Below are 14,440 nucleotides of genomic sequence, written 5' to 3' on the forward strand. Positions count from 1 at the left end.
AGAAGGGTCATCAAGATGATCAGGGTACTGGAGCATCTTCCTTATGAGGAAAGGCTGCGGGAACCGGAGCTATTCAGCTTGGAGGACACTGAGGAGTGATCTCATTAATATTTACAAATATCTAAATGCTGGATGTCAGGAGGTTGGGACATCCCTTTTTTCTATTGTAGCTAGCAATAGCACAAGGGGTAATGGGATGAAGCTGGAACACAAAAAGTTCCATTTAAATATAAGAAAAAACTATTTTACTGTGAGGATGACGGAGCAGTGGCACAGGCTGCCCAGAGGGGTTGTGGAGTCTCCTTCCTTTGAGGTCTTCCAAGACCCACCTGGACACATTCCTGTGTGAACCTGCTTCTGCAGGGGGCTTGGACTAGATGATCTCTAAAGGTCCCTTCCAGCCCCTTACCATTCTATGATTCTATGGCAGTTTACCTTAGACTACAAGAAAGTACCAACCTGTCTGCTGCTATGATATTCAATAGCTACCAAAAGGCAATCTGCTACACATCAGAGAGTTTAGTTGCTACCTAACTAATGTAACAACAAGTGTTCTGTTTGGACAACAAATTTCAGCAATGTCTTTGTAGTTTTTCTGGGCTGAAGACAGGATTTAAATGGTCAGATCTTCCAAGAAGGAATGTAAGGGTACAAAGTGTTAACTACAGTATTCAGATTAAGCCTTCTAGGACCAGCTCCTCTGTTCAAATTTTAGTATTAGAGAGGAATCAGAAATTCTTTAGCTGTGTTTGAGGAAGTATTTTGTGATGGTCAACCTTTCAGGGACTACTTGGCAATATCATTCAGATGCATGATATATCACTCATATCTGTGCAACATTCACAGATGGAGAAGAGAAAAATCTTAGTTTCTACTTGCTATGTTCAAGCTGAATTGCCACCAATAGAAAAGGTCATAAAGAACATTCCAATACCACCCTCCCTTAGAAGTATACATACATATTAGAAAAATAATAGTTTTAAACACACTATTAAATAATGAATATTTACCAAGTCTTATCTACACTAGCAAAAATGTTTTTGTGTTCTGTAAATAAAAGTGAAAAATACAAATAAGATGAGGAAGGCATTAAAAACAAAGCTTACTTTTGAGAGAAATCCTTGAGATCCTGCAAAATGGTAACCTTTGACGGAGCTTGCCTTTTGATGTAGATCTTGGGAAGTGGGACACATACTTCAAGCAGCCGGATTGGAGAGTAGCTGATAAGGCAACATGACAGCTATTAACAACTCTCTCCCTATATAGCACTAATTATACACCACAGTGTGGTTTGTGGCCCTTGTATGAAAAGGCACACTGTCAGTAACAATAACACCCTGTCCATTTATCTCCAAGGCAAAAAGTAAAACCACAAATTGTGCCATGAAAACAAAATTACGAAAGTTTAATATTGGACAGGGAAACATGTGTCCCTTCTATATTGTGAAGTGCAGCAATTCATCCTTAGGAACACCACCCACCCCATCCAGAACAGTGATGACACAGGGCCTCTGCAAGCCAGCACATAATCCTGCACTTGTGGTTACAGTGCAGTTATGCTATCTCATACTATACTCAAAGCGAAGGACGAACCTGATGAATCCTTACTAGAGCTACATGCTTCACATAAGAAGGAAGTTTTCAGTAGTGCACCTCACCTGAAAGATGCCACCATCTGATTATAGGAAAAATATTGGTGATAGTCATGGTGAATGGAATGACCACAAGGCTCTGCATTGGCTCTTCGAGTGTACTGGTGCCCATAGAATCTCAGCTCAAGGTATTTTGCAAAAGACATAGACCAAGAATCATTGGAAAGAGGAACAACTGGTGTCACCTGCAAAAACAAAGTAAAGTGTCTTAATTTCCTCCTTCAACAAAGATTAAGGACAGGCTAATCTAGAGAGCAACACAGTATTTCTAGTACCAGAAGCACTCATGATCCTTAAATACACTAAACAACCAAGGCCAACACATAGTTACAATAAATCAGATAAACAACAACTTCTAGTTGACAGGTGCTAAGTTGGGGGAGTGCACATGTATCTTTGATGGAGGCTTATAGCTGAGACGCTATTTCTCTGCATAGACACCATCTTCAGTAACGCAGTCAGAAGCAGTGGTTTCACGATAGACTTCTTCCCTGGTTGTGCTTTGGCTACAAGTATGAGTGCTGCTCTTCAGTGTATTACACCTTCAGCAGTCCTTTCAAGCTTAGAGTAGCCACTGCTTTACACATACTTAATAGCCACAGCATATTAGTGTTTACACGAGATCACAGAAATTAAAAGGTTATATAACAGATGTATACACAACAGCACAGGGATTACCTTCAGAAATTACATTAACTTCCTCTAGGTATCTTTAAATCCAACACCCATGTTTAAGGCAGCATAAGCAGGTGCATTGAGTCATCCACATGAGTAATTGAAACGTTTTGCATTTCAGGCACTGAGTTGTTTGTTGGTTTGTTTCTTAATTAAGTTTTATTCTCCTCCCTTAAGAAGGCTCTTTAGTTTTACAATGTTTAGCTAGAGATGAGTATCTAATTGGCAATGGTTTCTTAGCTCAGTTACTGAAAAGTTCTCAGATAATACACAATCTTACTACCTCGCGTTTTTTAAAGCACTGTATGATTCCTCAAATGAAGATGTTACTTAGTTTGTAATGACTCCTAAAGAAGTCTAGACATCCCACTGACACAATGCAGATCAAAGAATACCAAGTGGCTTTAGCCAATTACTAAGGCAGTAGGTCTCTGTGTCTGCCCTTCCCCACACTTCTGTTCTTTCGATGTTCATATTGATTCACTGCAGAGATGGGACCATACTCTTCACCTCTAAGAGGGCAATATAAATTTTTTTTCCATGTGTCAGGAATTAGTTTCCAGCAATATGAATTCCACTTAAACCTATCCTCTCAGAGACAGGTTTGATGCTTTCCAACAGGACTACCTCACACAAGATGTTTCACCCTCAACAGCCCAATTCTACAAGAGGGATCCATAGACATGTGAACACACGTGTATCGGTAACAGGTTTAGCGCTAGTTAGCCATAGCTCCATGGATGAGCACTTCCTCAAAATGCTGCTTTTCCATACAAGCCCAGTCACAACAGGAATGCTAAGCTGGAATAGCAATGATTAAGTCCACATCCTTACCTGTTTGCACAGTCTGCACCAGGAGTAAGTAAGAATGGTGTGTTGGTACCCAGGGACTGGGGAGTCCAGCTCCTTTAACACAATTTGCACACAGCCTTGCCCATGAACAAAGCGACGAATGTGATGCACCATTGGTGTTTCACAGAACATGCTGGGGCATTGATAGGAAGGCCTTAGAAAAATGGAAACACTTATGAAGGATCATATGCTAGGCATTGTTGAAGAACTGATTCAACATATTAGATATATTTTGATATATTTTCATATGGTGCTAATTATCTTTACTGTAAAAGCTTCCCAGGCATTTAGTGAGGGCTGCTTCTGCAAAGTGAATTGTACTCATTTACAAATAGCATGCAGCATTGCCAGCAATAACTATGTAGGTCGCCCAATCAGTGACTGGATACTGGTTCCTATCACTGTCTTTTGAGAAATAATCACTTTCTACCAACGTATTCCATATAGTCCACAAAATACCGATCACACACCTAGAAGTGCTTGGCACCAAATTAGCAAACCACTTCAGCAATGTCCCAGAGCAAAGGCTCCTGAGGACAAAGATATGCCATTCAAAATGGTTTCAGCTCTTAAAGAAAAAAGTCAGCAAAATAGTGCCATACAATCTCTTTGAAAAGAAAACCTCATAATCTTCCTTTGGATGAGTTTCTTTTGAGTCAGGAAGGAGAGACTGTCATCAGAAATAAGAGTGGAATTGTTTAGCTACCAAAGTGAAACACAGAATTCTTCAAAAACCAGAAAAATCTTGCTCATATTAAAAACAAACAAAAAAACCCAACCCATCAAAAAGGAAAAAAACTGATTTTTTTTTTTATTGCTTCTCCTCCTCTTTGACCATCACAAGGAGAAATACCTGTTCTTCCAGAGAAGGCCGGATATTAAGAACGTTTTGCTACTTCAAGTGGCTAATGGAAAAAAAAACAGAGTAATCTTGTCTTTTGAGAAGCCACAGGCTACCTATCCAGCTTCTAAGCTTGCTGAGATTAATAACTGGTACTGACAGAATTCCATACATACTGAGACATAACAACTTGTACCTCTGCCAGATGAACTAAATTACACAGTACTTTGCCAGGGCTAAAAGTGTTATGGACATCTTGCAGCTATGACAAAGCCTTACACCTTGAGACATTCAGATAACACTAAAGGAGTATTTTTTCCAAATTGATGTGCAAGTCCAAATAGAAGCCTCAGAAAATTATTATCAGCACAATTGCTGTTCCTGTAAATCAGCCGCTTGGAATACATTCTCAGACTCTTAATTAGGCCCTTTAGAGCCCTAATTGCTACAAGAAGGTGAACACATTTGTCTTTATGAACTTCTAAGTCTTGTTTCATAATCTGTTCTACTTCCTCATTAAAGGAAGTTGGAGGGACAGGGATGAAGTAGGAAATCAATACACGTATATGCTTGTAAGAAGTGAGTATGAGTAAGTGAATTCTTAAATCCAGTTCCTGTTTCACTACAGCAAGAGAATAAAGCCAAGGAAGTAAGGGATTTAAGTGATAAGCTTTACTAGGGCATAATTAGCTCTGCAGACTTGCATGCTAGTCTCCTAGATGCACAGGAATTACAGTCTGTTAAGAGGGCAGCAGGTCAACTTCACACAGCTATCAAAACAGAATGTGATTGAGAATGAGTCCCTCCTCACCTGAAACAGTAGCGCTCCAGAAAAATCCCAAGAGTCAGGTCATTTTTCCCATAGAACTCCATGGTCACAATCCTAAAGCGGAGAAAAAAAAGCTTCAGCATGTGGACACTGCCACTGCAGGCACAAACATCTGCACCTACTGCTGGCTTGTCTTCAGACATATGTATGTTCAAAGGCTTTTTTTCCTCTTGGCTACCCTTTCTAGATCCCTGCTGTTGAGTTTGCTAATAACGAGATCACAATCCTACTAGAACAACTTAAAACTTGACAAGTCAAATACAATTCAACTGCACTTCTGAATATCACACTCGAGAATATCTAGGCACTGAAGTCTAGACAGCTTGAAGCCTCAAATTCTAGCTAGTTACAAAAAGCATACATCCAGAAGGCCAAGAAAAGCATGAAAAAAAAAATCTTACTCTTTTTAGAAGACTTAATAGAAACTTGTTTTCTCAGAACCTGAGGTGACCGAACCACTCAAAATGTGTACGTAGCAGTTACAACTGAGACATCTCTAATATCAGTAAACTACATCCTCTTATTGTTGCTGTTTAGTGAGCGTATCATTTGGTTCATTCCTAAGCTTTTACAGGAACTCTGGACCTTTCCCGGTGAAAAAGCTCTCTCTATATTTTCACCTGTGCTACATGATGAAACACCAAGACCTGAAATGTTTAGTAGAGCTCTAAGGGTGTCCTAAGTTGCACACAATTAATTGTATTTCCAAAGATGGAAATACAGTTAAAGCTGTGAACATTGCTGACTATAACACAGAAAGGTAGGAATTTATTCAAATGTTACTCTCAGATAATAAGAAGTATTTTTAGGTTCTCTCAAGGCTTATAGTCAGGCTTGTACATTTTTCTCTGTTGATATACACTAACCCTTCCCCACACGGCTGCATGCAGTGCCTTTCCCACAGATACATTACTCTGCTGTGAAAAGACCAATCAAACTATTCTGTTTTGGACAAGGCTCTCTCATTCATACCCAGGGGACTACAAAAGGCTATGGGATACCACTCTGGGTCCACCTGATTAGGCAAGATAATATTCTTACGGCAACAGTTCCTGTTGCAGGATAGACACAGCCTATCATGGTGTCCTCAAAGAAACACCGCTATGAGGCAGGCACTGCTCTTGACTTAGGGGAAAAAAAGATAGTATCCTAGTTTCAGCTGGGATACAGTTATTTTCTTCCCAGTAGCTGGTACAGGGCTGTGTTTTGGATTTAGTGAGAGTAATATTCATAGCAACAACTAAAACATAAGTATGTTAAATAGCTCTTATCCTGAGTAGGAGATTTTTCAGTTTCCCAAATACTGCCAGCAAGCACATGTACAAGAAGCTGGGAGGGAGCATGGCCAGGACAGTTGACTCAAATTAGCCAAAGGGTTATTCCATATCACAGAATGTTATGCCCAATATATGAACTGGGGGGTGTTGGCCAGGAGGGGCAGATCACTGCTTGGGCATCAGTCAACGGGTGGTGAGCAATTTCATTGGGCATCACTTGTCTTTTCTGGGGTTCTGTATCTCTCTTTTTGCTATATTCCTTCTCATTACAATTATTTGTTTTATAGCTATTATACTGTATTTCATTTTAGTTATTACACTGTTTTTAACCCACAGTTTTACTTTTTTTTCCCCTTGATTCTCCTCCCCATTCCACTGGGAGGGGCAGGAGTGAGTGAGCAGTTGTATGGTGTTTAGTTGCTGGCTGGGGTTAAACCACAACAGATAGTAACTACACAAGCTGCCCAGGAGTAGCTTCCATACCAGGGGCTAACACAGGCACTCGGAGCATTGCTGGACTGAGCAGAAGAGCTACTGAAGAGAATGCAGAGCCTCTGATGGTTTATTGGACTCAGGCAATCCACCTGGTAGAGAGAAAACAACTCATTTACTGGTTACAGACACCTCCACATACACAAGTCCTGATGACAAAAATCTATTCCAGTACTTTTATTTACAGACAAACCTTTGCTTGCTCCTTTTGTACAGATTAACCTTGCATTATCTCTGAGCTTCAGGTAGACTTGTACCACGTACAATTGCTAACTACCACTTTTAGAACTAATAAGCATAATCAAATGCACATGTATGTGTTCCCATGGAAAGGACGCTAAGGGAAACAGAAAACAAGATAATCCCCAAGAGATACATACAAACATCTCCAAAGCACTGGACACTTTATTACATTTTAGAGTCAAAACTCTGCCACTATATTATACCTCTATTAGTCATTCAGTCTATAGAGAGACTTCCAACTTTCTGTCCTCTATGAAGAATTTACCATGCTGCTGCTGGAATGGAGCTGTTTCCCCTTCCATGCCCTACAGAACTATGAAGTCACCAAAACTTCTCTTTGATCACTGAATCACTCAACAGCATCAACCAGTCTGATCCAGAGCAAGGGCTAGTCTTACAGTTTGTAAGATTTTGGCCTGTGAAGCTACACAGTTTTACATTTAAATACCAACTAAAAAGTGACTTCTGCTCATGAACTTGGGGATGATTGGCTCAGGGACCACAGCATTTGACTACTTCAAGGGATCAGTTCTGCTAGTCTTGTTCATAGACTTTTTTTCTGAACAGCTTCCAGTTCAAGAAAGTCCCAAGGTCTTTTTCTCAGATACAAGTTAGTTGTTTTCATGGCAGTTTCCCAAAACTTTAAGTATTTTGATTACAAGCACATACTGCCTTGTTTTGAAATTTCAAAGAAGACTGTGCCCCCTCTCTCCATTATGAGACTCTCACATTTCTTCAGAGGTCTCAAACTTTCAAAGGCAAATACCTCAATGTAATCACAACCTACTGCTGTTTCCATGACATTAAGCCCTCTGAAGATCAAAATTTTTAGAAATCTTCTAGCAAACGGTTAGAAATCACCAATACAAGCAGCAAGGAAGCTCAGTTTCAGAAACTACTTTAAGTTTGCTCTTCCTTTGTGTACTTATTTTCAGAAGTCAGTCCTGTACAGCTGGGCTGAACAAGCAATGTAATACACTGATTCCTGGCTGGTTTTGTGCACATCTCAAAAAGTAGACTCTCACAACCTCTTCCTTTCTCAAGAAAATTTTGCAGTCAGTGTCCCTTTCTGCTTTCTTATATCCTGGTCATATTGACTTGTTCAAGTAACCTGAGCACTGCAATTTAAAATGCAGTTTTAACCCAGTCAAAAAAAACCACCCTAAAACAAAACAAGTCCAAACAACTCCCCAAAAGACCCCAAAAACCAAACCAAAAAACATCAACACCATCACCAAAGCAAGAAACCAAAACCCAATAACTTTGGTTTAACATTTAATATGACTCACTATACCTTCTGTATTACCAAGAGAAACTGGTGTAACCTGGGCTTTCAGTAACATGGCTTTGAAGCTTACCTTATGAGACCATGAGGAATCACTCTGAACCAGTCCTTTCTCATCCTCTTCAGTTCTGCATCCAGTTTTTCCAGTAGGGACACTAGAAACATCCTTACTTTGGGCAAAGGGATCTGTGTTTTTCTGCAGTATCCTCCCTCCTCTGGCCCGATAGTCAGCCAGCATTCTGGCTAAGCTCTGGCTATCCCCCAGATGTTCTGCTATTCTTGTATTAACCAGCTCATGAGAAGGTAAGATCTGGATAGCCTTGGCTTGAATGCTCCCATTCATCCCCTGTAGTCCAGAGAGATCCCGCAACAACTGTCTCTTCCTTCTGCTCTCCAACTCCTTGTATTCCTTATTGAGGAGAGGAGACCAATAAACTTGCTCAGGGAAGTATTCCCGGGCAGGGCATCTCATACCTTTTTCAGTCAAAAGAAATGGTTCACGGAATACTATTACAGGAGAAATACAGAGAATGACATCTTTCAACTCCTGCTTAAATGCTGCAGAGTAAGTCTTGAGGCGATCCTCAGAAGTCACTTCTTCTGTGACATATAAACCAGTATCATCCTGGAGAGGGTCTCTGAAGACTCTCTTTTGACTCTTGGACTCCTGCAGATCATCTGCCTGCTGAGGAGGCTCTAGTATCTGGCTATCCAGAGTGACCAAGTGCTGGTCCATGCCATGCAGAGGCAGCAGGGATGTTTCAGGTATTGCAGGAGGCACAGAGTTGAACACTGGAAATGGTGACTCCGCATTGTGATGCACTTGCTGTTTTGAGGATGCTGTTTCCAGATGAATTTTCTCTTGGTCACCTCTCTCAAATAAACCTTTTTGTTCAAGCAAGCTGACTTCATCAGAGGACACTGACTCAGAGATTATGGGCAGCTTTTCAGAGGACAGCTCAATGTCTTTGATGGCTGTGCCGAAATCCTCGCCATTGAAGAGGTTCTCTTGCTCATTTTCATCTCCTGGCTCCTCAATGAGGGAGTGAAAGGAGGTGTTTTTGATCAGAGTAGGGGGCATGGCAAACTCATCCATAAGGAAAGAGATTTCCAGCTGGGAATGATAAGCCACACAGACCATGAAGATCAAGATCTCCTTCACACGAGCCAGCTCATACTCTGCAGCACCACACAACTTGATAGTGCAACCCAGGTGCTGGGGACACCCTTCAAAGAACATCAGGGTTTTTGTCTGATCTAGAGGGAAAAACAACAAAGCCAACATATGAGTTATGATGAGGACTATAGTTAATTTGCTCTTAGGTATCTCACACACTGAAGAGACTATAACAGAAACGAAGAGATTGTAACATCGGTAGCACAAGCCAGTTGCAGAAATTCAAATAATTGAGCTTAAGTAACTTCTTTTTGCAAGTAAAACAAGCACTTGCTATAAGACATCTCCTCTTTTGTAAAACAAGGCATAAACTTCAAGTGAAAGCCATACAGAACACGTAGGTTTAAACAGTGTACTCTAAGATCACTGTAGATTCTGCAGTGGTGAAGCAAAAGAACCACTATCCTTCCAGTCATGTTTGCTCATCCTTACGAGTCAAAAGTCTGTAAGATTTTGAGTGGGATTTAAAGGCTGGAAAGAAGCATGGGGAAGTGGAAGTGGGAGAGATGCAAAGACTGCATCTCCACAAACATTTGCATCAAGAGCATTTACATGTGTCAGCACTCACTGGTAATCCCTCAGGCAGGATTTCTTCTTTCTTCCTTTGCAGACTTTCACTGCCTAAAGGGAGTTAACAGGGGAAAAAAACCCTCTTCCTCAAAGGTGCACAATGACTGGACATGGGGCAACGTGCACAAATTGCAACAAGGCTAATTTTGATTGCATATATTAAAGTTTACCAGATAATCTTTCAAGGTCCCTTTGAACCTGGACTTTCTATGGTTGCCTCTGATTCCATGTAGAAAAATTATTTATTCTGAAGATGTAACTGAACAAGCACCTAGGTAGGCCGTGAAATAGCCATTCTGCCCTATTTTCAACAGTTGGCTGACAAAAGCCTGAGAGATATGATCTGACACTGAAATCCATCCTTCCTGTTTTGAACAGAAAGTTGGACTAAATTTCCAAGGTGATGGGAAGAGAAAAATCAGTTTGGAAGGATGAAGCTGACCAGTTCACTGTCATTCCCAGATATATTAGAAGAAAAATGAATAGGAAGGATAACACTTGATCACACAAGACACCCAACAGTTCAGATCTAGTTAAAATGAGCAAAGCACTTATCCTTTCATACACACAAGCTAAGACACACCAAGCTTTACTCACCATTGGGTAATGGAAAAGCTTGCATATAAAATTTATGACAGGTTCCCAGACGTGGTTTTGTCAACAGTTGATCCATTGACATCACTAAGTCTCCTTGGGTCATTCGACTTACCCGGTCTAACACTTGCTGTAAAAATAGAAAGAACAGTAAGAATCTACACTTCAAAGAGGACACTAGCAACTTAGCTTTTAGAAACACATACACATAAAAATGTGCCAATGTGATCCAGGAAACCTCTCGGTGATCCACAGACTCTGGGCTGAACCCAGTCACACAAACACACACCCACAATATACAATAATCTTAGAAAAGGAGTTGGTTAAATATTTCTGGTGACATATAAGATTGTACCCTTCCTTGCATAGATCTGGATCCTTTCAAATGAAAAAAGTTCCAGGAGGTATAGTGCTGGCTATAAGAAGTTCAGACAACTCCCACAGTCAGTCTCTGGTTGGCTATCTGTGCCCTGCTTTGTAGGGAGAGGGAGGCTCTCTGGAGATCGCTGCGGATTCATGCAGGATTTGCTACAAATAAAGTTAATTAGAACCAAGCCAGGATACAAAGACCTACCAAACCACGACACAGCACAGTAGCTGTGAAGAGCTGAGGAAAAAGACAGGTTTGCCCACTTTGCCTTCTTGGAAGAGAAGTACAATTGAAAAAAAAAAAAAAAAGGAAAGAAACGGGAAAGAAACGGGAAAGAAACGGGAAAGAAACGGGAAAGAAACGGGAAAGAAACGGGAAAGAAACGGGAAAGAAACGGGAAAGAAACGGGAAAGAAACGGGAAAGAAACGGGAAAGAAACGGGAAAGAAACGGGAAAGAAACGGGAAAGAGCCCAAGTTTGGTTAGAAGAGAAAATAAGACTCTTTGTTTTCTCCAGCGAGCTTACTGCAGGGAGAAATTATAGATCTTCACTACAAGGCCCAGTCTGACTGATGGGAAATGCTCACCGGCTTGACATTGATGACCAGAGTGATACCATGCTCTAAGAGCATGTCCTGGGCAATTCGAGACACAGTCTTCTCAACAAGGACCAAATTAGGCCTGACATCAACTATCCGTTGTACATAGTTCTTCAAGAACTCCCTTTCCTGCAGATGGAAAGAAAGTATGGCAGTTAACGACTGCAAACCCATCCAGCAAAGCACTTAAACACTTAATATTACTTCCACATTTATATATTGACCTTTCCTATAGAACAAGGAAAGCACTTATCCACGATGCACTATCAGTTGCCCTTTGTGCACATTTCCCCAACCCCACAGCACAACAGCCAGTTTATCAGTCACTTATTATATGCACTAATTGCACATGAGGATATAGTCCGACAACAGGCTCAAGAGACTTGTAGAAGAATCCAAACACATATAGATGCGCCTTACATGGCTTTATGTTTGAAAGGTGATAAAATTAGAGGATCTTAAATCAAAGCTTTTGGCAATTTCATGTTCTCTACCTTCAGGTACATGCTAGCATTCAGTGCTAACACTCAGAGACACATCCATCCAAAGAGCATGCCCATGCTCAATGCATCTACAAGTCTGTACAGAAACAGCCTCAGTCCCTAAGCCTGTACTTGGGCAACAGTGTTCCTTGAGGGGGATCTCAATTGCTGAGCACTGCAAAATTGTTCTTCTAACTATGTCCATCTTCTGGCTTCATCACACTGTCCCCCGTGCCTCCCACTCGACTTTCATTACCATGCACAGAATGAGATAGCAGGGCTACAACTCTATCAGAACTAAAGGTCTGTACTGTGACAGGGGAGGACATAGCTTCTCAAGTCAGGTAGTCTTAATTGTGTTATTGCAGACCACATCAGTCAGGTTTTAAAAGCTTGTGCAAGAGAAAGATACCACAAAAGCAGTTTGCTGGCTCCTCTGAAAAGCTTTTGCTAGAAGGTAATCTCTTCAATTCAGCTAGTAATTCTGTAATATTTTCTGTCCTATAGGACTTTAATGCAGGTATACAAATAGTTACAATGACAGATAGCAGATACTGAAATAATCAGATCAATATTGAGAAAGTATAGTCAATACTTCTACCTCATTCAAAGAACAGTTTAAGCTTTTACTAGAAAAACCAACTCACTAGGTAGAGACAAGTTTTATTGCTAAAGCTTTCATACCTGTAATTCTGTCTATTACTCACCGAACAAAAGTGTTCTTAAATGCATTTTAAGGAAACAGTCAAATAGATAAACACAATGATCCAAGCTCAGCAGAATACCAAATACCATTGTTACAAGTATCCCAGCAAACACTTGAAGACCAATTCTCAGATAAGAATTCAGTCTGTTAAAGAAAAGGTCTACCCATTTCAGTGTTTTCATACTTAAGACCCCTCCCTGCCCACAGGGGCAGGACATCGATTCCAAGTAACATTGTGTAGTTCATCACTTCATTGGGTTGGTTCTTATCCCATTTTTTCATGTCTGACAAGAAATAACATGGGTGCAGCCTAATCCTCATTTACACTACTTTTCTAGTATTTCTTCAAGCAACTAAACTATATCTGATCTTCTGAACTATATGTTATGAATTATATGTTCCTTAGACAGTTAATCACTAAAAACTAAACATGTTTTCCAAAATGCTGCATTTAATTGTGAGGATCATAAGGCTGATCTCAGTACATGTTAACTTGACGACAAAAAGCCTCAGCACAAGACAAGTTTGTACTGTATTTACTGCAGTTTTCTTAGCTAGCTGTTACAAGAGGAATTTTTTCTCTTTCCAATGGAATCCCACTAATGCAACTCCATCTTATACACTGAAAAAAATCTGATGTGCACCAGTCATTGTTTTGTTTAAAATCACTAGACTTCAGGCCATTTTAACCAAGAACAAACGTATGCTCTCACCTGAAGTACTATAGGGTCTATGCAGGTAAACTTTGTTTCTTCTCGATAAAGATACTCAATTGAGCACTTCAGCAGAAGAATTTTGGGATTTTTTAAGCAGGAGTTCATCTAAAAGACAGAAAAAAATATGTAAACCAAAAATATAGACACCTGGAAGGGAAAAAATACACAAGAAAAAAGCGAGACTATTTTCTCTGCAGATCTAACTACACATTCTTCATCCTGGGATGCATCAAGAAGAGTGTAGTCAGCAGGCTGAGGGAGGTTCTCCTACCCCTCTACTCTGCCCTGGTGTCTTGTGTCTAGTTCTGGGCATCTGGAGTCTTGTGTCTAGTTCTAGGCTTCCCAGCTCAAGAGAGCCAGGGAATTGCTGGAAAGAGACCAGCACAGAGCTACCAAGATGATAGGTGACTGGAACATCTTTCTTATGAAGAAAGGCTGTGGAAACTGGGACTGTTCAGCCTGGAGGAAACTGAGGGGGTATCTCATTAATACTTACAAGTATTTAAAAGGTGTATGTCAAGAGGATGGGGCAACCCTATTTTTCTGTAGTGTCCAGTGATAGGACACGGGGTAATGGAAAGAAGTTGGAACACAAAAAGTTCCACTTAAACTTAAGGAAAAGCTTCTTTACTGTAAGGGTGAGAGAGCCCTGGCACAGGCTGCCCAGGGAAGGTGTGGAGTCTCCTTCTCTGGACCTTCTCAAAACCTGCCTGGACACATTCCTGAGTGACTTGATCTAGGCAGACCTGCTTGAGCACAGGGATTGGACTAGATGATCTTTAGAGGTTCCCTATCATTCTGTGATTCTTTCTAACCAAAATGTTACACCGAGTTTTTGAAACTTCATAGATACTGCCCAGTAAGAGTGCAGTGCTAGAGGTCTCTACAGTCAACCCCAAGGATCCAAAAGTTGTGATACACTTTCCAAGCCTTCATCCAATCACTTCTATCTTGACCTCCTGCCTTGTTTAAAGTCTCAGTTTACTATATTGTTCTAAGTCAGAACCACAAATGCCTTTTTGTGTCTAAAACTTGGCAAAATTATTAGGTGGCTCTTGGGGTAGAATGGATGTTTTTCTAT

The 14,440-nt window shown here is 40.6% G+C and overlaps 1 protein-coding gene across 17 annotated transcripts in view; it reads right to left on the reverse strand.

Moving 5' to 3' along the window:
- The window catches only part of PIKFYVE (phosphoinositide kinase, FYVE-type zinc finger containing), a 94,227-nt gene that overhangs the window by 42,466 nt on the left and 37,321 nt on the right, over positions 1 to 14,440 (reverse strand). For all 17 annotated transcript variants that reach the window (XR_009819437.1, XR_009819438.1, XR_009819436.1 and 14 more), the window contains 9 exons: positions 13,357 to 13,464; positions 11,444 to 11,584; positions 10,491 to 10,617; positions 8,220 to 9,403; positions 6,610 to 6,710; positions 4,832 to 4,903; positions 3,162 to 3,333; positions 1,659 to 1,837; positions 1,107 to 1,220 (listed from right to left, as the gene is read on the reverse strand). Coding sequence is in view for 1 of the 17 variants with exons in the window: in XM_062004659.1 (XP_061860643.1) it covers positions 1,107 to 1,220; positions 1,659 to 1,837; positions 3,162 to 3,333; positions 4,832 to 4,903; positions 6,610 to 6,710; positions 8,220 to 9,403; positions 10,491 to 10,617; positions 11,444 to 11,584; positions 13,357 to 13,464 (2,198 nt within the window). In the remaining 16 variants the exon portion in view is untranslated. The remainder of the gene's footprint in view (positions 1 to 1,106; positions 1,221 to 1,658; positions 1,838 to 3,161; positions 3,334 to 4,831; positions 4,904 to 6,609; positions 6,711 to 8,219; positions 9,404 to 10,490; positions 10,618 to 11,443; positions 11,585 to 13,356; positions 13,465 to 14,440) is intronic.

The sequence above is a fragment of the Colius striatus genome, chromosome 11 (assembly GCF_028858725.1).
Source record: "Colius striatus isolate bColStr4 chromosome 11, bColStr4.1.hap1, whole genome shotgun sequence".
NCBI classification, from domain to species: domain Eukaryota; kingdom Metazoa; phylum Chordata; class Aves; order Coliiformes; family Coliidae; genus Colius; species Colius striatus.